This window comes from Miscanthus floridulus, chromosome 15 (assembly GCF_019320115.1).
Source record: "Miscanthus floridulus cultivar M001 chromosome 15, ASM1932011v1, whole genome shotgun sequence".
Classification (NCBI taxonomy): Eukaryota; Viridiplantae; Streptophyta; class Magnoliopsida; order Poales; family Poaceae; genus Miscanthus; species Miscanthus floridulus.
In genome coordinates, this window is record NC_089594.1 from 85,403,158 (window position 1) to 85,428,191 (window position 25,034).

The following is a 25,034-nucleotide window of genomic DNA, read 5'->3' on the forward strand; positions in this document are numbered from 1 at the left end:
TTGGTAGGGGCGGCTGGCCAAACCGTCCCTACAAAAGGTTACGAGCCGCGCGCCCCTAAAAAAAACGTTTCTGCAGCCGTGCCTATATATGGTCACTCCCGCACGCCCGACGAGGTTGAGGCGGCCTTAGTGCCATGGCAACTGAACACAACGAACGTCCGGCCGGGGATATCGAGCACTACGGCTGCCTCACTGAGGCTGTTGCTGGGAGGCCGAGGACGCGAACCGGGAGATGCATGGCGCCGTACGCGGCCGTCTGGGGCACACAGCTCTCTAGGTGCCGGATGGCGCCGGACACGGTGCGAGGCACGCTGCTGTCCGGCTTCCGGCTGCACGTTGACGCCGAGTTCGCTGCGCATGCGGTGCGATCTGCGCGAAAGCACCGCGTATGTACTTTAGGCCACCCTGTCGGCATGCGGCAGCTGCAGGAAGGAGGCACACAGCCGCCGGAGCAGGTGAGGCACCAAGCAATAAGTAGAGGAAGCAGCGACGCAGAACGACGAGGGCACTGGGTAGTAGCTTAGCAGCTGGAGCAGGCGAGCAGCCGAGGCGTGCAGTGCAGAGCTCCTCCTGCCCCAGCGGCCGGATGCAGCAGCCAGCAGGTGATGCAGGTTCCCTGCTTAAGACTAGCAGGCTTTACAGGCAAGCCTATTTAGGCCCACATGATAAGTTGCGCATGGGCCGGGCCACATGATAAGCCTATTTATTTTCGCGGGCGGTCCTAGCAGGATAGTGGTCTAGCCTATGCCTGCTTGCATCCACGCCCTGCTTAAGACGAGACCTGGAAGCGCTGTTGTGGCACAGACAGAGCAGGCACGGCGCATCGGCACGACACACGGCTAGGCAGCACCGAACCGCGGGCCATGTCAGCGTGAGAAGTCCACGTGGAGAGATATGAACCTAAGTGATACGGCATATAAAGTTTATGAACTCAAAAAAGTCATTTTAAAAGTTTATAGACCTAAGTGAGACCTCCTTACAAGTTAATGGACCTCTGGTGCATTTAACTCTAAGTACAAATTTCTTTGGGAGGTCCACTAGAGTAATAAACAGATCATAATAATCAGATTACGATCCAAATATGATTGATTATACGATGGATTGTTATAATAAAAAAAATCCCTTATTTTCATAATCCTATAACTCAGATGAAAGATGATTAAAGGGGGGTTATATATAGGTGCTAAAAGTGCAACTTGTCTACCAACCAATTGTCCAACTTACCAAACCAAAAGATAAGATAGGATTTTCCCACTTTAGCCAACCATAATTAGCCCCAAACATGCCCAGAGTGTCTTGTGATTATTAGGATAGTTAAAACGGCACCTTGTAGTGATCCGTTCGCTATGTTTTTTCTTTCGTACAAAATTAACAATATATAATATTTAGTTGTCACACGTCACCGCATTATTATGGGAAAACATCATAAAAAGAAGTAGAACAGCATTTATGAATTGTGACTCCAAAATAAATGACATGGTACTCCCGATTCTTTCAGAGGCCATCAGCAAAATAAAGGTAGCAATATAGTAGCGCCGTGTTTTCCCCAATGTCTGCCTCACACTGCTCAGTAGTCACAAACAAATGCGCTCCTGCATGCCTGCACAATACCAACTTAGGTAGGTAAATGGTATACATACATGTAATAATTAGGGAAAAGAAGAAAAAAGCAACAATGGTGCGAGACAAACCCGCACCAACGTACCATTAATCCTCCCATTCCAATTTAGTATTCCTAGCATCATGTATCCACACGAACCTGTTCCAGGAAAGACTTGACACCTTCATCCTCCCATTCCAATTCATTCCAATAATATCTTTTAAAAAAAAACAGTTTAGTCAACTTGTGTGGTAAACTTTGCATCGTGAAGGGAAGCCGCTTCAACTTTCCGCATCGTATAATTGCCAACTCCACAAGGCATGGGAACGTCACGTCAGAACCGCACAAGCTGACTAGCATGTCATTGTCAACTAAAATCAGATATTTGAGGCAAGGGAATGTCTTTGAACTCTCTTGTCCTGTGCCCATACAGATCTGCTTCATAGCCTTGCAATCATCCACATCAAGATATTCAAGGCAGGGCAAGTACGGCGCCCAAGAGAGGTGCTGTAGTTTGCTGCAGGCATACAGACTCAAATGTGTGAGCCTTGGGAACAAAGCTTGCGAAGACGATGTTCCCTCCCACATTCTTATAGTTGTAAGGTTATGCAAATCTTGGAGCACGAGCACACTGAGAGCATCAAATGGTTTTCCCAGTTCATCTCCTACAATTATTTGCTCCATTGCGCAAAACTCAAAGTGCAGTTCATTTAACGTCCTTCCCGCAATATCACCTGTCAAAGTATCTACTGCCAGGCAGAGCTTGTTTGTTTCTTCCAATCCGTAAATGATCAAATCCCTAAAGGGGATGCCAGCTGCCTTCCGTAGTGATTCATATCTATCATCACCTTCAATGATAATATCAACCGCTTTCAAGTTTGTAAGGGTGCACAACTCTTGAATTATTTCAGACGTATAATTAGTTGTCATTAGGTCAATCACTTGCAATTCCGTAAGACAGGATATGACCTCCTTCGGAATCCTCTCTATGTCTGTGCCTCCTAGATATAAGAATTTAAGCTTAGTAAGTTCTCTAAGGCGTTTGGGAACTGTCCTTAGGGCTCTGTTAAATGATAAATCCAGATGCTCCAAGTTTACCAAGGCAAATAACTCTTCAGGTATCTGCTTGATTCTGTTAGCGCTTAGATCTAGGTATGTCAGCTCAGTGAAACTCTGAATGGCTCCAAATATCCTCTCATCCAAAAGATTCTGATGAAGGTATAGCCTCTTGAGATTTGTGGAGCCAGTAAACGGATGAAGCTCCCCGATTCTACTGGACATTAATGAGATGCATTCGGCTCTGCGCCAAGGAATGGTGTGTATAGACAGATTTCCACCAACTCCTGCATGAACGACCCACTTGTCCTTGTTGTCACTGCAGCCACAAGATATCCAAATAGCCATATCACGGATCACATCATGCATCTTAACACCAACTTCAATTGGCAATTCCTGATGGTTAAAGTTTCTTCTATCATGAAAGTAAGGATAACTATCGAACACAGTATCACAACTGTCTAACAAGCATGCAGCTGTAAGTTCACCTATTAGAGAATGTGCTTTTATGTAGGAACCATGTATATCACACTCGTCAACTAGACCTAAGCCAATCCAGCATCGTATCAGGTCCCCCGTCCGAATCCCTTCATCCTCTGGCCATAGTGAGCAAGTCAACAAACACTGTCTCAAGGTTTCATTTCTTAGGCTATCATAACTGAACTTGAGTCGTCTGAAAACAGTATTTTCCATACGGAGGTCCTGATCATCCCCGCCACAGCATGACTGTTTCATGTGTTGCATGGCAGATTCCCATTGTTTCGGATTACTTTTGCCGTACATTGCCCTTCCGACAGTTATCAAAGCTAATGGCAAGCCCTTCAGTTCCTCCACAAGTTCCTTTGCAAGAGCTTCAATACGAGGACTAGAAGATAGAGTCCCCTGTCCGATCTTGTCTTGAAATAGCTGCCAGGCCTCATCATCTGGCAAGCATGCCACATTGATCTCTTTTTTTACGTCCATTTGACCACACACCGTTTTTGATCTTGTTGTGAGAACCACTTTGCTTCTTCCAAGGGGATACGGTATGCCCACGGCTTCCAGATCAATCCGATTCCAAACGTCATCTAATAGTATTAGAAATTTTGTTGTTTTCAGGAAGCCCAAAATGATGTCAGCTCGAGATTTAACATCATCGCCTTCCGGTAACTTGAGCTTGAGCTTCTTGCCAATCTCGTCTTGGATTCTTTCCACTGAACCCTCTTTGGAGGCCGTAACGAAGATAACATGATCAAATAATGATTGCACAAGAAAAGCGTTGTTGATCTTTGTCAGAAGATGGCTGCTGCTCTGCGGACGAACATGGCATCTCTTGGACGGAAGGTGGCAATGCTTCCACTGTAACAACGCTGGGTTGACCACCGAGACATTCTTGGAGCCGACGAAGCATGCCAGCTGCAATCACACTGAGATCCCAGTTTAACTCATTTTGCTCAGATTCACAGATAACCATCCCAACAGAGATGTTGGTATCCACGGTAGCCATCCAGTTGTTGATCTGATTTGTTGCTACCTTGCCCTCTCGCTTTCCAAGCTCAATCTCGTGATTGACATCATTTCTCCTCCCACGCAAGTTTTGCAAACATTGCTTAAGCTTTGTAATAACAATTCTTTCTGGCTGGAAGGCATTAATTAATATTAGTAACTAGTGACAAATATAAGTTAGCAAAAATGTTGTTACCAAATTTGAGTTAACTGTAAAGACATACCAGCAATGATGCTTCTTGATCCTTAATATGCATCAATTCCTTGGCAACACCAATGATATTCTGCCACTGTCCTGGTTCCCCTTTTCCGCGCATTGCACTGCCTATTCTTATCAGTTCTGATGGTAGAGCTCTTAGTTGCTCCACGAGATCTTTTGCAAGTGCTCCGATGCGGGGTTCAGAATAAAGACTATCATTAACAATACATTCTTGGAACAGCTCAAGTGCTTCATCAATTTTTAGGCCGGGGACATTTATAGTTCTGTTCACACGCATCTGATCACACAAGCTTCGTGATCTTGTTGTGATTACAACTTTTCGCTTCAATTGGCCTTGATTTCCAAGGGGTGGTAGGCCAACTTCTGCATGGTTCAGATTGTAGTGAAGGCCATCTAGCAAAACAAGAAAACTTTTATCCTGAAGGAATTTAGATATCCTGGTGGCTTGAGTGGTTAATGAATCACCGCGGTCCTGCATTTTGAGCCGTTGAATAATTTCAGATTGGATACTTTGCACCGAACAGTCTTCTAAGGCCGTCATATAGATAACAAAGTCAAATGGAGGGTCCCTTCTGTTTGATGTACTAGGAATCAAGGAGTTTCCTGTTTCAAATGAATTGTTGATCGCCTTGAGAAGGAGTGTTTTCCCAACACCAACTGGACCCCATATTCCGATCATCCCCTCTGTATCCTCAATGATGTGCTGGCGAGCTTGTTCAACAAAAAGAACCTGACTTGGCAGTAGAGCAGCGTGGACGTCAATATGAAGGACAGATGCCGGCTGTGCAATATCACTGGGTTGATCACTGAGACATTCTCGCAGCTGAGAAAGCTGTGCAGCGGCAATTCTAGTATCCCAGTTTAACCCAGTTTGCTTGGACTCACAGACAGCCATCCCGTCAGATAGGATGGTATCTGCTCTAGCCAGCCAAGTTTCGATCTTGTTTGTTGCTACCATGCCATTTCCCTTGGCAAGCTCAATCTTGGCACGGACTTCTCTGCTCTTCTCACGCAACTTCTCCACGTGCTCCTTAATCTTCATAATAATTTCCTCTTCCTGGAAGGCAGTAATAATTAATATAGATTATAGAGAAAAAAATAAGTATGTTCCACCCAGTGCTCTACTACATACTCTTATATATAAAATATAAACTGCTAGGCTACTCCTAGTGCTCCACTTTGCCTTATTATATATGTCTTATAGATGTTAGTGCACGTCCACATAGGATGAAAGCTAATGTGGCAAGAATTTTATAAGGAAACCAAAAGAGCTAGTACCTTGTGCAATAAAAAATTAGGCTCAAATTATACTAGACAAGAAACAAAAAATATGCATCAGGGGATAGTCAGTGGCCCCATTATATGTTAGCATGTAGAGAATGTATTCTTATAATGTTTTTCTTGCCTTGTCTATCTACTTTTGGAAATAGCTACGGCCACCCAACATTGGGAGTGTCAGTCGCGTCAAGCAAATTAATTGATTCTCTGAAGTCATAATACCTGGTTTTCAGGAGGTGTGTTGCAACTTTTTTTTGTTTTTTCGCGAAGGGGCCCTTCTTCACTGTCGAGACTACAATCTATGCTTTCCAAACCAAGCTTCTTCATAATTTCCCCCGTAGTTGGCCTTTCATTTCGTTCGCTTTGCATGCAGCATTTACCTATTTCAAGACAACTTCTTATCTGTTGGCAATCTACTGATGATAGTGCTTCTGCCGACCTGTTTCCCCATTTCTTAATTACCTGGAAAATATTAACAAAAGTTTGATACTATGCAGTGGTAAAACAAAAAAGATAATTAAAATGGACCGTCAGAGACATTGAATGTGCAAAAGAACAGTTTCTTACTTGTTCGATATCAGGATCAGCTTTGCAACCTGTTATGATCTCTATTATTACTACACCTAAACTGTAGATGTCTGCCTTAGTTGATATTTTACCTTCATTTACGTATTCTGGTGCCATGTAACCACTGCATCACAACATGAGTGTTTCATCAACTTTAAAGGGTTAAGCTAAAGCAAACTTGAAAGAAAAAAAAGATTTTGTAAGTAATATAGTATCGATAGATTAGTAACTTACAATGTTCCTTCAACGGGGCAAATTTGAGTTTTCTTATCATAAAGGAGTTTTGACAGACCAAAATCTGCAACTTTTGGCACCATATTTTCATCGAGCAATATGTTAGCAGGTTTTAGGTCCAAGTGAATAATTAAAGCATTATTATTTTGAGGTCTACATTCCTCATGAAGGTAATGTAAACTACAGCAAACCCCCTTAATTATTTTGTAGCATGTGCGCCAATCAAGTCCAGAAGATTCATCTGCAATTAAACAACAACTCATAAATCTCATTTCCCTTTTTTTGGGAAATCTTGCAATGGAGAGATGTGACTGTTTGACACCACAAATGGTGCCTAGCAAATTTGGCCAATGTGAAATGGTCCAATTCCACATAAGTTGGATGCACCACATCAAAATTTCCAATCCTCAAACCACCAAAATAGATACACACTACCCTAGATCCATGGATCACTGCCAGAAGCGGAGCTGGTAGAGGATAGTAATCGGTAGTGATGGATGAGGGTATCACTACCGGGTCGCAAACCGGCAGCGATAGGTACTTATTGCTATCGGTTAGTGCCTCAACCCGACAATGACAGGATGAGGGTCGCTGCTGGATCAAGACTCCACCTGGCAGTGATAGTTTGAGAGTTTCATACCCACCTTAAACCAAGGAGATCATGTCCATGAGCATTTGGAGATGGGAAAAGATCCCTCCTTGGATGGGTGTGTTCGGGATGGGAGGGAGGAGAAAGAAGGGGCTGTGGTTTTATACTGTAGCTAGGACTTTGTTGGGTTGATCACGAATCGGCAATGATATAGTGCGGCTGCGGTCGGGTTGAGCCACAGCCCAACGGTGGTATATCATTGCCGGTAGAGGCCTGCACTGAGCATCTGGTGCACTCTTTGCACTGTATGTTGGCTGAGCGAGCAGGAAAGTTCAAAGGGCGTCACCGGATCGTTTCTCAGGTGAGTTGGTGGTAAGGGCATCAGATCGTCCAATGCTACCACGGACTATACATCGGAGCTTCTTACAGAGGCATCTAACCACGCAGGTGAGGCAGATTTAAGGCACCAGATCGTCGGGTGCTGCACCAAATGACTCACTGGAGTCTCTAACACATGTGTTGACTTTCGGACAGTTATTGTTGGAGAATCTTCTAGTGACTTGTCCAGTGCATCCACCAGATCATCTGAAGAGTACGTTTTAAACTCAATGAGAAGTAGCAACGGCTCTATTTGTGTGGGGGCTATATATAATTGTGTTGGCTGGTCATTTTAGACCTCTTGGCACCTTGTGATCATATAGCACACATCTAGAGCTAAGATTAACCTCTCCACTCATGAGATTGGAGTGATTCTAGTTCTTAGGCTTTGAGAGATTGCTTGAGTGGCACTAGGGATCTAATTTGCTGAGGGCTAGCTTATAATTCTTGGTGATTGCTGTCACCTAGACGGCTTGGAGCAGCAGGACTCCATCGAGCACACAAATTGAAGATTGTGTGGCGCTCCGGAGGAGGATTTGTGAGGAGCTCTTGTGCTCATTCCCTACTGGTGAGGCAAATAGCAACTCTAGTGGAATAGAGGCTTGAAGAGTGCCTTGTGATCGAGTCAGGCCTAGAGATCAAGCCCTCGGTGGAAGAGGCAACCACATGGGGTTGAGACTTGATAGAGAAGTGGCGATCCTAGGAGTTGCCTCAACATGGACGTAGGTTGCCGACAAGTAACCAAACCATGGGGATAAATCTGTCTCTCTTGTGGTTTGCCTTCCTCTACTCTTGTTTCATTTGAACAATTACTTTCCTAGAGTAGAGACTTAGCTTAGCTAGCTTAATCACTAGACTTATGTAGGCTTTCACCCTAGGCTTGCAAAACCTATCTAAAAGTAGTGCTTATTAGGGCCTCCTTTTGTATTATCCTTGTTGCCTAAGTGTTGTTCTTTGTTTAAATTTTTAATTAGGATATTAAACCCCCCTCTAGCCATCCACACTAGTAGAGAACAGACCTTTGATCCTCGGCCAAAATGGGCTCTAGTCCTAGAATTTTTTGCGCCCGGGACTAGAGATACCTTTAGTCCCGGTTGGTGGCTCTAACCGGGACTAAAGGTCCCTGCCCAACGGCTACTGCGCCAGACAGAGGTGGCAGGGACCATTAGTCCCGGTTGGAGCCACCAACCGGGACTAAAGGTTTACTTTTACTCCCGGTTGGTGGCTCCAACCGGGAGTAAAGGTCCGGGCCATGGCTACGCCCGGGGTTGGAAAGTTACCTTTAGTCCCGGTTGGAGCCACCAACCGGGACTAAAGGTCCCTCCTTTATATCCCGGCCGTCTCCTTCCTCCCTGAGCCCGAGCTCAGCACATTTTGAAGCTCACTGCAGTAGTGTTCTTGCTTCCTCCCTCCCTCCATTGTTCCTCCATCCATTCTTCGATTCCTCCGTCGATTTCTTCGATTTCTCCGTCGATTCTTCAGTTGTAAAGGTTACCAATCTCATACTCTCATTTTTCACCATTGTCTTATCTCATTTTGTTCACTATATATATATGGTTCTTTATTGTGGTTTTTTTCATTTGTAAGCAATTTGAGCTCAAAATCACATCAAGCTTGCATATTTACATGAAAGAAGGTTAAAGTAGCTAGTTGAACTTGCGGACCGTGTTCATCTCGGTGACCGTACTTTTTATTTTAACTTTTTATGAAATGAAAAACTTAGAAAATAGTTAGAAAATTATAGAAAATCCGTACTAGTTGAACTTGCGGACCGTGTTCAGCTCGGCGAGCATGTTCTCTGTCGAGCGGTAACGGACATCAAGGAGGAGCTTTGATTCTACGAGGGAGAGCGACAACGGTCGTGGAAGACCGTGTTCCCTTTCTCGTAGAATCGGAGCTCTTCCTTGACCAAGTACGGTGCCGTCCGGTGGAGAAATGCTCGCCGAGATGATCACGTAAGCAAGTTCAACTAGTACGGATGGTTATTTATTCACATGTCCCGATATCGTCGCAGTAGTCTGTCAATCACCGTACTTTTTATTTTAACTTTTTATAAAATGAAAAACTTAGAAAATAGTTAGAAAATTATAGAAAATCCGTACTAGTTGAACTTGCGGACCGTGTTCAGCTCGGCGAGCATGTTCTCTGTCGAGCGGTAACGGACATCAAGGAGGAGCTTTGATTCTACGAGGGAGAGCGACAACGGTCGTGGAAGACCGTGTTCCCTTCCTCGTAGAATCGGAGCTCTTCCTTGACCAAGTACGGTGCCGTCCGGTGGAGAAATGCTCGCCGAGATGATCACGTAAGCAAGGCCTTGTTTAGATACCATCCAAATTCCAAGTTTTTTCACTCTCTCTCCATCATATCAATTTTTAGCCGCTTGCATGGAGATTAAATGTAGGTAAAAAAAATAACTAATTACACAGTTTAGTTGAAAATCACGAGATAAATTTTTTGAGCCTAGTTGGTCCACGATTGGACAATATTTGTTAAATAAGACGAAAGTGGTACTATTCATCGGGTTGAAAAAAGTTGCAATCTAAACATGGCCCAAGTTCAACTAGTACGGATGGTTATTTATTCACATGTCCCGATATCGTCGTAGTAGTCTATCAATCACCGTACTTTTTATTGTAACTTTTTATGAAATGAAAAACTTAGAAAATAGTTAGAAAATTATAGAAAATCCGTACTAGTTGAACTAGCGGACCGTGTTCATTTCGGCGAGCATGTTCTCTGCCGAGCGGTAACGGACGTCAAGGAGGAGCTTTGATTCTACGAGGGAGAGCGGCAACGGTCGTGGAAGACCGTGTTCCCTTCCTCGTAGAATTGGAGCTCTTCCGTGGCCAAGTACGGTGCCGTCCGGTGGAGAAATGCTCGCCGAGATGATCACGTAAGCAAGGTCAACTAGTACGGATGGTTATTTATTCATACGTCCCGATATCGTCGCAGTAGTCTGTCAATCACCGTACCCAAACGTAGTATATATATAAATATAAACGATAATCGATTGTTATGTGTGTACACTCCCATTCTTCTGTTAATTTGCGGAAATATCATGTGAATTACTTACCTGCCGCAGTAAAAGACGAGAACACAATGACCATTAAAAATATCATTGTTTAGAGATATAGATAATTTTATAGTTTGTTAATTTTATTTGTTTATAAAATGAGAAATTTATAGTGTATTAAAAAATGAGTTTAGAGAGTAGATGGCAACTGCTTCTGGGTCCTCGGCCTCTCATGGGTTTCCAAAGCGACTTAGGCCGGGCCTCCCTCTCATTCCATGCGGCAAGTGTCATGATGAGACGAAGATTGTGATGGAATACCGAGTGAAGAAGGAGGGTCCCAACAAGGATCGTATCTTCTACAAGTGTCCGGATCGCAATGTGAGTTATTTTACCATATTTAATGATTATGGTTAGTTTATACCTATTTTCATGATGGTTGTGATTAAAGTTCTAATTTTTTGTTTTAATTTCAGTGGGATGGCAGTGGACGATGTTCAGGCTTCTACTAGGAGGAAGAGTATGTTGAACTCATGCAAAAATATCTTGCACAACAGGCAGATACGGCGGCTAATGAGGCAGTGATCCAGCCGAAGAAGCCCAAAGATGTTGCACAATCGGGGGATCTGTCTGTTTTAGTTGAGATTGGTCGCGAAATCCTTGTGCTCCTGAAATATATTTTAGCTTTAGTTCTTTTAGTGGTAGTTGGGATTGTCTACATTGTAGCGATGCTTTCATAAATTTGTACCTTTTGTGGTGGCACGCATGTTGTATAAATAATTAATTATGATCTAGGTTTTAATATGGTATTTATGTCATGTAATGCAGATGAGTCGGCATTGGATGTACAATGCTGATCGCCGCTCCCAAGAGTTCATTGACGGCGTGCATTCTTTGTTACGTGCGGCCGAGGCAAACAAACGCGACGGTTTTATGTGCTGCCCATGTGCCATATGTAAGAATACGGTGGAATATCCTTGCTTAAAGACTCTTCATTCACACTTGTTCAAGTCGGATTTCATGTCAAACTATATTTGTTGGACGAAGCACGGAGAAACCGGTGTTGTAATGGAAGAAGGTGAAGAAGAACAATGGGACGACAATGATATTATTCCCGATGGTGCGTGCTTCAATGATACTGCAATGGGAGAAGTTGAAGAAGAGGTAGCCGCAGAAGATGATCCGGCTGATGATCTTTGTCAGGTCATTCATGACGCACAAAGAGAATGTGAAAGTGAAAAGGAGAAGATCAAGTTCGAGCGGATGCTAGAAGATCACAAGAAATTGTTGTACCCAACTTGTGATGCGGGGCAGAAAAAGTTGGGAACCACACTAGAATTGTTGCAATGGAAGGCAAAGAATGGTGTATCTGACAAGGGATTTGGAGAGTTACTAAAAATCCAAAAGAAGATGCTTCCGAAGGACAATGAATTGCCCGCCACTACCTACGAAGCAAAACAAGTTGTCTGTCCTATGGGGCTAGAAATCGAGAAGATACATGCATGTCCTAATGACTGCATCCTATACCGTGGCAAAGAGTACGAGAAATTGGATGCATGCCCGGTATGCCATGCATCGCGGTATAAGATCAGGCGAGATGACCCTGGTGATGTTGAGGGCGAACGTCCGCGGAAGAAAATCCCTGCCAAGGTTATGTGGTATGCTCCTATAATACCACGCTTGAAACGTCTGTTCAGAAACAAAGAACATGCAAAATTGTTGCGATGGCACAAAGAAGACCGTAAGGTAGACAATATGTTGAGACACCCTGCTGATGGGTCCTAGTGGAGAGCAATCAACAGAGAATTCCCGGAGTTTGCAAATGACGTAAGAAACTTAAGGTTTGCTTTAAGTACAGATGGTATCAATCCTTTTGGAGAGCAGAACAGTAGTCATAACACTTGGCCTGTTACTCTAAGTATCTACAACATTCCTCCTTGGTTATGCATGAAGCGGAAGTTCATTATGATGCCTGTGCTCATCCAAGGCTCGAAGCAACCTGGCAATGACATCGATGTGTACCTAAGACCACTTATTGACAAACTTCTCATTTTGTGGAATAAAGAAGGTGTACGTGTGTGGGATGAGTACAAACAGGAACACTTTGATCTGCGAGCATTGTTGTTCGTAACAATCAATGATTGGCCTGCTCTAAGTAATCTTTCAGGACAGTCAAACAAGGGATATAATGCATGCACACACTGCTTCGGTGATATTAGAGGTGTATTCTTGAAAAAATGTCGAAAGGTCGTGTACCTTGGCCATCGTCGATTTCTTCCTGCAAATCACCCCGTAAGAAAGAAAGGCAAGCATTTTAAAGGAAAGGCAGACCACCTGACCAAGCCTCGCAACCGAACCGGTGAGGATGTACTCGATATGGTCAATGATGTGAAAGTCATCTTTGGAAAAGGACATGGCAGCCAACCTGTTCCGAATGACGCTAATGGTCACACACCCATGTGGAAGAAGAAGTCCATATTTTGGGACCTACCCTATTGGCAAGTCCTAGAGAAAGAAAGGCAAGCATTTTAAAGGAAAGGCAGACCACCTGACCAAGCCTCGCAACCGAACCGGTGAGGATGTACTCGATATGGTCAATGATGTGAAAGTCATCTTTGGAAAAGGACATGGCAGCCAACCTGTTCCGAACGACGCTAATGGTCACACACCCATGTGGAAGAAGAAGTCCATATTTTGGGACCTACCCTATTGGCAAGTCCTAGAGGTCCGTAGCTCGATCGACGTGATGCACCTAATGAAGAATCTTTGTGTGAACCTGCTAGGCTTCATGGGTGTGTATGAAAAGCCTAAGGACACATTTGAAGCACGACAGGGCCTGCGTTGTTTGAGAGAAAGAGATAACCTGCATCTAGAGAAGACAGATGATGGAGGCCATTACTTACGTCCTGCTAGCTACACTCTAAGCAAAGAGGAGAAGGAAATCATGTTTGAATGCTTAAACAACATCAAGGTACCATCTGGATTCTCCTCGAATATAAAGGGTATTATAAATGTGCCAGAGAAGAAATTATGTAACTTAAAGTCCCATGACTGTCACGTTCTCATGACGCAATTACTTCTAGTTGCATTAAGAGGAATTCTACCTCCAAATGTACGTCTAGCCACCGTGAAGCTATGTGCATTCCTCAATGCAATTTCTCAGAAGGCAATTGATCCAACTGATGTAGCTAAACTATAGAATGATGTGGTTTAATGTCTCGTCAGCTTTGAGTTGGTGTTCCCTCCTTCCTTCTTTGATATCATGACACACCTCCTAGTTCACCTAGTCAAGGAGATTTTCATTCTCGGTCCTGTGTTCCTACACAACATGTTCCCCTTAGAGAGATTCATGGGAGTCCTGAAGAAATATGTTCACAATCATGCTCGCCCAGAAGGAAGCATCGCCAAGGGCTATGGAACAGAAGAGGTCATTGAGTTCTGTGTTGACTTTATTCCCGACCTTGACTCGATTGGTGTTCTTGAATCGAGACATGAGGGGAGACTAAGCGGAAAGGGGACACTAGGGAGGAAAACATATATTGGTACGGATGATGATTATTTCAATAAAGCGCACTACACAGTTCTACAGAACTTCTCTTTGGTAGATCCATATATTGAGACACACAAGGATCTCTTACGATCCGAGTTTCCAGGGAAGACTGAAGCTTGGATTACGCGTAAGCACATGGAAACTTTCGGCGGTTGGTTGCGAAAAAAATGTCAAGGTGATGAGAGCATCCATGAGCAACTGTATTTATTGGCTATGCAACCATCATGGCATATCATCACATACAAAGGGTACGAGATAAATGGGAACATATTCTATATAGTAGCCCAAGATAAAAGGAGTACCAACCAAAACAGTGGTGTCCGCATAGATGCCACAGACCCGAATGGGAATAAGCAGACATATTATGGACGCATAGATGAAATATGGGAACTAGAATATGCACCTACTTTGAAGATCCCATTGTTCAAGTGCCAATGGGTCAAGGTGACCAGAGGCGGGGTAACAGTAGACAACGAGTATGGAATGACAACAGTAGACCTTAGTAATATTGGGTACAAAGACGAACCATTCGTCCTTGTCAAGGATGTGAATCAGGTGTTCTATGTCAATGATATGTCTACCAAACCAAAAAGAGGGAAAAATGATAATGACTCAACCAAAGAGCCAAAGCGCCACATAGTTCTTTCAGGGAAAAGAGTCATCGTGGGAATTGAGGACAAGTCGGACATGTCAGAAGATTATGAAAAGGATGACCGAATTCTGCCATTCAAAGTGAACAAAGACCCTAGCATCTTGGTAAATGATGAGGACACTCCATGGTTACGACGTGATCATAACCAAGGGACATACGTAAAGAAGAAGTTCACTGCTGTGCCCACTTGATGATATAGTGATTTAATGTAGTGTGTGTTTGAGATATTATGTAATAATTGTGAATTCAGATGTTTATTATGTCATGTTTCAAATTAAATCAATGTTTGATTTGGTGAGATTTCTCTCTCAAAAAGGTAAATTAGGATATTGAGTGATGAAAAATTAAAATATTAACGTTAAAATGATGTGAAAACAAATTTCCTGTCCAAAACCAATAGTTTTAATAATTTTAATTAAACACTACATTTTTGCATTAACGAAATAATAAATATTAGTTACATTATGTTTTATAATTGTAACAAAAAATAAAAAAAGTTAGGTTATAGATTTTTCCTATGTGCAATAAAGAAAAAGAAAATCCATATTTTTAACAAAATAATTTTATGACTTTTATTTAATTTACTATGTATTTAACAAAAACTATTGCATTTTCTATTGTATTTAACAAGACTATTGCTTAAAACACGCGGGAAACGAAACTGCCGCCCACCTTTACTCCCGGGTTGGAAGCCCACCCGGGAGTAAAGGTGGCCTGCAGTTTCGTGGCCCGCCAAAAAAACCTTTACTCCCGGTGCTTATTACCAACCGGGAGTAAAGGTAAACCTTTACTCCCGGTGCGTGTTACCAACCAGGAGTAAAGGTATATATTTACTCCCGGTTGGTAACACGCACCAGGAGTAAAGGACCTTTACTCCCGGTGGGGGGATGGCACTGGGAGTAAAGGGATATGGCATATATATACCAATGCCATCTTCTTCCTTGCGTTCTTCACCGATTCCTCTCCCCCTGCGCCCACGCCACTTGGCCCGCCACACCGAGGATGCCGCGCCGCCACCCCACCCGACGTCGGTCGTCGCCACCGCCTCGCGTGCGTCCGCGGTCCCCACGCCACCCCGCGCGCCAACGACCTCGCGGCGCTAGCTGCTGCCCGGCCGCCCCGGCCAGACGCAAGGCGCGCGCCACACCGCCGGTACTCTCGACCAGACGCACGCGCGCGGCCACACCGCGCCGGTACCCTCGCCCCGGCCAGACGCGCTGCCACACCGCTGGCCGGTACCCTCGCCCCGGCCAGACGCGCGGCCACACCGCTGGCTGCCCGAGGTACGCTAGCTGTGCTTGCTCCGATCCTATTCCATCGATCTCCATGCATGAAACACTACGTACATATGTTTTAGGCAACGATCATGGTAACCGTACGTACATGTTGTTCACGTTTTCTTTTATTCCTACGTGCATGCTTTGATACAGTAGCGAAACATTGTTGGTTGTCACTTGCATACGTACGTACGTCAACAAATGTGTGTATCGATCACAAACCCAAACGTATACTTAGCTAATTTTCATGGCACGTCGCACACGGCGTTCAGACGGTCATTATTCTCTGTCGCGCTAACTATTATAAGAAAGAAAGCGCCAAAGGAACAGATCGAAAAAAATTCCAGTGTATACGCGCCATCTATAAGGGCCATGCGTTTCTATGTATAAGCGTCATGCGTTTCTATGTATACGGCGGAGCACCGCCGCCCTCGTTCGCCCTAGGGTTTATACGGCGGAGCACTGCCGCCCTCGTTCGCCCTAGGGTTTAGGGTTACGCCGCCCTCGTTCGATCATTTTTGGTGGGTGAAGGTTGGTTTGCAGGTGGTTGTGGATGATATAGTGAGTCTATGAAGGGTGTAGCAGATGAAGTGGTTGAGAGTGTGCTTGAAAATACAGTTATGGAGATGGCAAGGGATATGGCATGCGAGGCTCGCTATTTTCTTTCAGGCGAGGCTCGCTATTTTCCGTTTAATAAAACCTAATGCGTAGCAATGCCCCCCTTTTGTTTCAGGCGGGATCGCCGCCAAAACCTACTCGCTTCCTGATTCTTCTTATCATACAAACCAACCTTCACCCGTCAAAACCTACTCGTTTAGGGTTTAGGGTTTATACGGCGGAAGATTTTACGCATGTAAGCAAAGATTTGACGTACTATATATTGGTTTTGTTTTTTGAAGCTAGATGGCCGACCCAAGAAACATGGATGAGGAGGAGTTGATGATGAATTTGATCAACACTGGCACTCAAGTTGCCGACGATGATGGTGCTAAAAATAACGTGCAAGAGGATGCAGATGACGGGAGTCAGTACTTAACTCTTGAACAAAATGAGCAACAACATATTGGCCAAGTATATATTTTTTATTATTAGCTATATATATTATCATATGTCTTATGTGTGCTCATGACATTAAAAATAATGTTTATGTTTTGTAGCCCTCTGGATCGACATCAACAACTACAACGAAGAGTAAAAATGTTCGAGGTCCCAAAAAGCCATTGGAGGGCCGCTTCATCATCTCGGAATTCAATGTGGATACAGGAGAACCGGGGGGGCGAATAAAATGAAATTCGTGCACCACTGTGGTTACCTTGTATGGGACCGGCTCCCGATCAGTACCCACGAATGGAAGAAGAAGACCAATGCTCCTCATATCAGTTTTGTCTCCGATCATGACAAGACGTTAATTTGGAAAGATGTCTTGGTACATTTCTCGCTCCAAACAGATGGTTATGATGATATAATAGATGGTGATGAATTGAAGGAGTGAGTTAGGGATTGGGCAATGAAGAAGATGGCCACCTAGTTTCAGACTTGGAAGAAACACCTATACACGACGTATGTCAAGAAGAACATAGCACCAGATTTTACTGTCCCAGGCCCGATCTCAAAGCAGAGGCCATATTGGGATGAGTTTGTACAGTACAAGACTTCGGAAGAGGGTGTGAGTCGGGTGATAAAGAACCAACGTAATGCCCAACAGAAGACATACCACCATAACTTAGGATCAGGTGGCTACCCGACTGCCATTAAGAAGTGGAACAAAATGGAAGCAGACCTTCTTGCCAAGGGTATCACACTAGAATCACTCGAGTGGGGAGAACGTGCAAAGAATTGGTTTTTCGCTCATGGGGGAACACTGGACTAGGAGACATGGAAGTGCGTTTATGGCGCAAGACTGCAAGAAGCAGTAGAAAGATTGTTTTATGCTCAGAGAGCTACTGCTAGTGGTGAGTTCAGGCCCAATAGAGAGAAGGATGAGCTGACATACGCCATCGGGACTATTGAACATGGTGGCCGAACTAGAGGCAAAGGAAGTGTCTTGTGGGAGCATGGATTCCCTCAGGACAGACCTTCCTACAGAAGCCGCCAGAGAAAGAAGGAAGAAGAGGCACAGCGGCTCCAGAGGTTGGAGGAAGCGGTGCATGAAGCACAGGAGCAGAAAAAAAACCTTGAAGCGAGAATGCAGGAGGAAATTAGAAGGCAAGTGCAAATAGCAGTGAGTGCAAGCAAGCAGGCATCAGAGCCAGGAATCAACATTAGCCAATCTGTTTAGTTGAAAAGCAGCTGCGCTTCCACGGAGATACCAAATCAAGGGGACACAGGACTGCGCTTCCCTGTGGATGACGTCACTGAACCTTGTACATCGTGTGAGCTACACATTCCGAAGGGGAATTCCACAATCAAGGTGGCTATCGGTCTTGTTAATCCTATCGACCGAACCAAGACACCAAGGATTCATGGGAATATAATCCAAGAAGGATATGCTACCATCTCGGTAGATAAAGCTAAAAAAGGTTTTAGTGATTTGCCTCTTGACATTCCTGGAGGTGATGGCGAGAAGACTCTAGGAGAAGCAGAGAAGACATTCATTCTATGGCGCAAGCGCTACATCATCATTCCCGGGATGTCGGCTCCACCTCCTCCTGAACTACCTCACCATAGGTACGTGCGGATGAAAACACTACATCATTAATTTGTATTGGCTTAAATAATTAACAATCTGCTCATAATAATATGTCATTCCTTTTTTTGTTGCAGATCCTCCCCCAACCTAAATCAAATTGTTCAATCGCCAGATCATCATAGTGCTCTGTACGATGACATTGTGTTGGAAGGCGAGGCTGCATCCACACCATCTCCAAGGAGGTCTCCAACGCCTCCCCCACCCCCGCCTACCAAGAAGCCTAGCAAGAGGCCAGCCCCGCAAACGAAGAACCAGTCCCCGCCAGCAAAGAAAGCCACCGTGAAACCAAGGGCTATTCCTAAAATAATATCTGAAGAGAAGAAAGAAGGAACTGATGCATATAAAAAAGATATATCTAGATTCTATGACAAACTTAAAAAGAATCAAGAAGCAAGGAGAAACCCGAAGAAACCGTACTTCTTCGTAGCTCCAGATATTCTAAGAAAAAGGGTGGCTTCTTACCAGCAACAACAGTGGGAATCTCGTAAGCCGTCCAAATCAACGTTATCGGACTATGACCGCACTCTCACCAAGTCAATTGAGGCGGCACAGAAAAAGAGGCAGGCAGGGAAAGGAGTTGCCCAACTCGGACAACAAGCGCACCAATCAGTCCCCCCGCTAGTTGTTGGTAATGAATATGGTTCGAATTTAGGATTAATGCATCAGACAAACATACCTCCGGATGTCGATTTGGATCACCTTGGTGAATTTATTGATGAGACTGGTCTCAACCTTTACCAGATGTTTGGTGATGAAAACATTGAGAGTGCGGCGGAGGTTGATATTTGGAAGAAAAAATTTGTACTAGGCCAGAGTCTATACAACCCTCAAGCCTTATCTGATCTGGGGACGCAAATGTACCTGCTAAACAAGTGGTACATGCAGGCGTCTACCGGTGGAGACTTCTGCGTTGGTGTCAGAATTAGAGACGAACATTGGTTCCGTGGCGATGATGTTATGTATGTTGACTTTGCAGAATTTCATCAACTATGCCACCTGACCTCTCTGGACAAAGTTATCATTAGCTGCTATTGCCTGTAAGTAATAATTCTTTCGATCTATTATTAAACTCATCATATGTGTGTATATGCATATAAATTATCCTAACAAGTACTATATATATGCAGATTTACAATGACAGAGCTCAGAAAGGAAGGCTGCAATGAAATTGGTTTTGTTGATCCCCATATAGTATTCAAAGACCCAGTTACTCCAAAGACTAATTGGAAGTCTGAGTCAGAGAGTAACCTCATGAACTTCTTAGTGAACCAACGCCACAAGAAGGATATACTCTTTCCCTACAACTTCAAGTGAGTGTTAATAATGTCGATCATCCTTAATGGCTCATATGTTGATTCTAGTTAATTAATGAGTGTTATGCGTTATATCCTATAAACACATGCAGCAATCACTGGATATTGATGGACATCGATCTGGTGAAAAGTCACTTGATAATCTATGACTCGATGAGAAAACCACAACAAGACTACCAAGATATGATAGATATTATCCAGAGGTAATTTCGGTATCTCTAGCAACTATATATACACACAAACATGATGATTAACTATATATGTTGACGTGGCAAATTTTTTATTGGGCAGTGTTTGGAAAACCTTTATTGAGAAGCAACACATGGGAAAATGCAAAGCGCCACTGAATGTAATCCCTTTGAAAGTAAGTCCCCTAAATCGCATCATCTTTATTAATTAAACATATAGCTTTCACCGGATCACCAGATTGGATGATAAATCTTTTTCTCGTAAAGTGGTGTCTGAGGCAGGAACAGGGGAACAACTACTGTGGTTACTATGTTTGCAAGTTTATCAAGGTGGTCTCCCAAAGAACTCCTACAGAGAGACTAAAAGTACGTTAAAAATACACTATATATTCATTTAATTATTATTATTGATTGTGTTACAATGTCTTTATATATATATATATGTACATATATTAATTTATTTTCCTTTAATTCAAACCTGTAGACTCGATGGTTGGAGGAAAAGGTCATACGGCAAGACCAAATCAAAGCAATTCAAGAGTCTATAGCCGGATTTTTTAATGAACAGGTCATCGATTCCAAGGGCGAGTTCTACTTCGACCCAACACTGCCATGGAAGCCAAGCTAGAGAATGAGAGAAAACTTGTTATATCACAACAACTGTAATGCAATCTTTTTGTAATATGTGCACATGAAATAATATAATGTAAAATACACATGCATGCATGCATGTAAATATATATATGATGCATGCATGCATATATATATACATATATATATATATATATATATTTCTATGCTTGAATTGTGTGATTTAATACGTTCATTGTGCTTGAACCGAAACATACTATACGCGCGTATAAATGTATAATTAGCATCGTACAATACGACTTCGAAAACCTATTTTGAAAAGAAAACAAAAAAATGAAAAGAAAAGAAAAAAGAAAAAAACCTTTAGTTCCGGTTCGTATTACCAACCGTACCAACCGGGACTAAAGGTGCCGGCCATCGTGGCATGTCAGGAGGCACCTTTAGTCCCGGTTGGTGTTACCCACCGGGACTAAAGGTCCTCCTTTAGTCCCGGTTCCTGACCCGGGACTAAAGGACCCCCCTTTAGTCCCGGATGCTTGCTCCCGGGTGGGGAACCGGGACTAGAGGGGGTAAAGCTCTGTTCTCTACCAGTGCCAAAGACCCCTTTCAACAATCCAAATGCTAATTCTTGTCTTGGCAAATTTGAGTTTCTACATTTATCTTAATCTAAAGGCACCTAGTTTTTGCTCAAATCTTGTTTTTTTCTCTCAATAGTTAATGGTATTTGTTGATAGGATGTGGTATTCCTGTAGTGGAGATGCTCACAAAACGCATAATTTGAAATCCCAATAGTTGAAAAAAGAGGAGAGACAATATTGCCGTACCTTTAAGATGTTTATCAAGGCTGCCCATTGTCAGATACTCCAAACAAAGTAACATCTCGTGCGATTCCGCAAGAACAAAAATTCCATTGTGCTTGACAACTACGCTGCTTTTTTCGGAACAATATCCTACACATCGTACTATATTGGGGTTCCTGAGACGCATAAGAGGAAGCACCTCATTCTCAAACAGCTTCTGCTGAACATCTGGATTTGTTAACTGTTTAAACTTCTTCACGGCAATCATTTTCCCATTTTGAAGCTCTCCCTGTTTACACTCTAATATTAACATGCGTGGATACGGATTTCTAGATAAATAAAAATAAGGCTGATTACATAAATATGTGAGGAGGGAAAGATATTATGATTTAATCTTACCTTATAAACCTTACCAAACCCACCTTCACCGAGTAATCGCTTATCAGAAAAATTATCTGTGATCCTCTTCAAATATTCTAATTGCATAACTCTTGGCATTGAATTGGGATCATGTAATATGCGCTCCAGCGTATCATCACTGCTATACTTACAATCGTCCATTCTTTTATAAAAAAAAATTCTCTGACGACACAAACAGTTTCACATAATAGGAAACATTTGCTTGTCTTCCACAAAGTAGATACAGTGCTTCAACAAGTAGGGTGGTTGTTTACATGTGAACGAAAGGTTTGTGCCAAACAACAATACTGTGCAACAGAAGACAAAATAAATAGCGTGAGCATGTTGATACCCAAATAGCCAAATTGTTAAATGTTGTATTGCATTCACCCCTGAGAAATAATTTAGGTGAAGAGTGTATAGGCTACGAGTTGCATTGCGTTTCTTTTCAAGTCACCAGCTTTGTCTTGCCTATGCTTTACAACCTAGCGTGAAGTGTGAACTTATGTTGCATTGAATGAACTTCTCAGTGCAGTGAGTACTGAAGACTAATCTTTAATAAACTTTGCAAGCTTAGTACTTCCTCCGTTCAGAAATGGTAATCCTATTTTGATGAAGAAAAAGTCATACAAACAGATTTGACCTTTAATTTCTTTTACGATATGTTTTCATTTGCTAATGAATCAATATCATCTTAGAAACACTTCTATTTGGGCAAGTTTTATGTCCTATATAAACTTGTATATAATTTGATTAATTGTTGGTCAAAATTTGTAAAACTTGACTTTTCCCTATATAAAATATGATTATCATTCTCGGAATGCAGGCAGTACTCGACTCCAGCATGGATCTGAAATATAAGTTTGTATGCACGGAATAATTTAGTGCTTTGATCTAAAAAGCTAAGAAAGGTGGTGACTTTTGGATCTGGGCAGGACAGAAATATAGAGAGCATTGACATCCAAAAGCATGAAGAGTGTTGCTCCAAGGTAAAAGCGCTCTTAACTAGAAGCAGGCTGCTGGAACACACATATATAGAGGACAGGATCCCTGGAGGACAAGATTACGACTAACCTGGAGAAGAACTTCATCAGGCTTCAAGAGATGATGCTCGCTAGGTAGTCGACGAATTCCGTGAGACAGGAGTAGGCCTGACCGCATCGATCATGGCAAAGGGGATCCTGGAAGCATCCGAGAGGAGGAGACTACAACTAACCCGTACGACTTCAAACTTCAGTAGATGCTGCTCCTGATAAGCACGGAACCATCCTTCTGGACCAGGCGATGAAGCAACCAGGAAGAGGCAGAAGCATGTGGAATGGACGAGTGGTTGCGGCGACTTGACCTGAGACGAAGATATTTATTTTTCAGGACCACCACACACCAACCGAGTCGCATCGCTCCTCTTTCTCTCTGTTTTTCATTTATTACACTTTATTACTCTGTCCCTGCCCTGTTTGCGCACTCTGTTCAGGGATGTTTATTAGCGGTGATAGACAGCAGCTGGCTCTATTCATCAGCGACCGGGCTGCTAAATGGAAGCAACGGGGGAAGCTTCGTGCACTGGTTGAAGGAGACGCCAACACCAGATTTTTCCAAACAAGAGCGTCAGTCAGGCTGCGGCTCTCGGCGTCGGCGAGGGGATGGCGACGGCGCAGCGCTCGGACTCCGGCGCATGGGCTACGATGGGCCTTGACCTTGAGTTTGTGCGCCGCCTGTATGTCATTTGACAAAAAATTTGGCAGAGATACGGTTGGATTAGCAGCGGACGGTACAGATGACCTGACCCCAGGGTGAAGTCGAGCCACGCGAGATTTCGTCCTGTTTGCACCCTCTGTTAGCGGCGATAATAAACGGATAAACAGCACGTACCTCTCTGTTCAGCAATGTTTACCTGCACCACACAACACGCACAAACAAGAAAGTACTTTTTCTATGAAAACAAAGTGAAAGGACCATCTATAGTATTATTAATAAATAAATAAATGAAATGGTATTGCTTAAAAAAAGAAATGATATTGCTTACTTTCTTTCAGAAAATTTAACTAGGGATAAATATTTGGAACATAACAATAACTACGCTTTTTATATTTGGGCTTTGGTAATAAGGTACATCCAAATAACCGGTGCCGTTCACTTAACTAGAGTTGGATAGCAGTACAAAGAGTGAAATGCACTAGTTTATGTTTTGAATTACAAAGTTTCGGAACTAGGTGCACAGAGTGAAGTTAATAAAATGGTAGTAGAAGTTTACGATGGGCTGATTACTCTAGTAGAAGGTTCCTAAATTCTGAGTGCAATGCAAAATTTTGGATCTTGTATGTACAATGTTTGAAACGTGCTAGTACGATGTTCCGGAACTTTAAAGTGCAAATTTTAAAATTACAAAGATTTGAATCTTAGAGTACAAAGTTTATAATATGATAGTTGAAGGTTTCTAAATTTGGAGTGCAAAGTTTTGAATTACAAAGCTTTGGATTTAGGTCTATAATGTTTAATATGTACAGAAAGGAAGATCTGCATCACGAGGAAAGGAAGGTGCAATGACAGATGCCTCCGAGGAGGGGAAACAGCGCCCAAAGGGCATCGCCATCGTCGGCCAGACAGCGAGGCTTTCGCCTAGCACCAACCTACCAGGACGCACGCAGGTTCCCGGTGGACGCAACGCTGCCGCGGGACTTGGTAGAGGCTACCTGGCAACAATAGCCGAGCACAGCTTGCCAGCCCCGCAGTGGCGTAGCACCGGGCCACCCCCAACCCGCTGCTGCCCCAGACTGGACTCCGCCGTAGCTGCAAGCGCTGGCCGGAAACCGGTCGTCCTGTCTCTTCCATAGGCGCAGGACCGGTGCCGAGAAGAGTAGATCGAGGGAAGGCCTAGCCTAATCTAGCCATTGGTGGCCGGCGACGACCTCACCAGTGTTAGAGATGGCGACCGCGTCGAAGTTGGATGAGTGGAGAGAGAGGAGCGAGGGGAGGAGAAGTGAGGTGCAGATGGCCGCCCTTTTGGAGCACCGCCGCGGCGGCGGCGGTCAGGGAGCAGCCGACGGCGGGGTAGGGTTTTCGGTGGGTAGCCGGTTGCCCCGAGTCGCCTCACGGAGGAAGACGATTGGGGGGGGGGGGGCGGTCGTGGACCTGAGCCTAATTTAAACCTTTACAAA

At 43.6% G+C, this 25,034-nt stretch overlaps 3 protein-coding genes across 4 annotated transcripts in view; 1 reads left to right on the forward strand and 2 right to left on the reverse strand.

Moving 5' to 3' along the window:
- The window catches only part of LOC136506581 (probable disease resistance protein At5g63020), a 268,321-nt gene extending 264,570 nt beyond the window's left edge, over positions 1–3,751 (reverse strand). The window contains exon 1 of the mRNA XM_066501495.1: positions 1,746–3,751. Within this exon, the coding sequence (XP_066357592.1) occupies positions 1,746–3,619 (1,874 nt within the window). The 5' untranslated portion in view covers positions 3,620–3,751. The remainder of the gene's footprint in view (positions 1–1,745) is intronic.
- On the reverse strand, positions 3,740–23,312 carry LOC136506580 (uncharacterized). Of its 2 annotated transcripts, none has more exons than XM_066501494.1 (8): positions 23,093–23,312; positions 21,877–22,184; positions 21,502–21,766; positions 6,441–6,681; positions 6,207–6,330; positions 5,862–6,101; positions 4,366–5,418; positions 3,740–4,274 (listed from the first exon to the last, which is right to left on the reverse strand). In XM_066501494.1, the coding sequence occupies exons 2-8, from the start codon at positions 22,036–22,038 to the stop codon at positions 3,888–3,890; spliced, it is 2,472 nt and encodes an 823-aa protein (XP_066357591.1). In that variant the 5' UTR covers positions 22,039–22,184; positions 23,093–23,312; the 3' UTR covers positions 3,740–3,887. The 2 variants fall into 2 exon arrangements, with proteins under 2 accessions (XP_066357591.1, XP_066357590.1); XM_066501493.1 differs by having other exon boundaries at positions 22,951–23,312.
- LOC136506583 (uncharacterized) lies at positions 6,688–15,389 on the forward strand. The gene is made up of 2 exons (XM_066501496.1): positions 6,688–10,798; positions 10,894–15,389. The coding sequence occupies exon 2, from the start codon at positions 13,680–13,682 to the stop codon at positions 14,808–14,810; it is 1,131 nt and encodes a 376-aa protein (XP_066357593.1). The 5' UTR covers positions 6,688–10,798; positions 10,894–13,679; the 3' UTR covers positions 14,811–15,389.
- Positions 23,313–25,034: the final 1,722 nt, after the last annotated feature.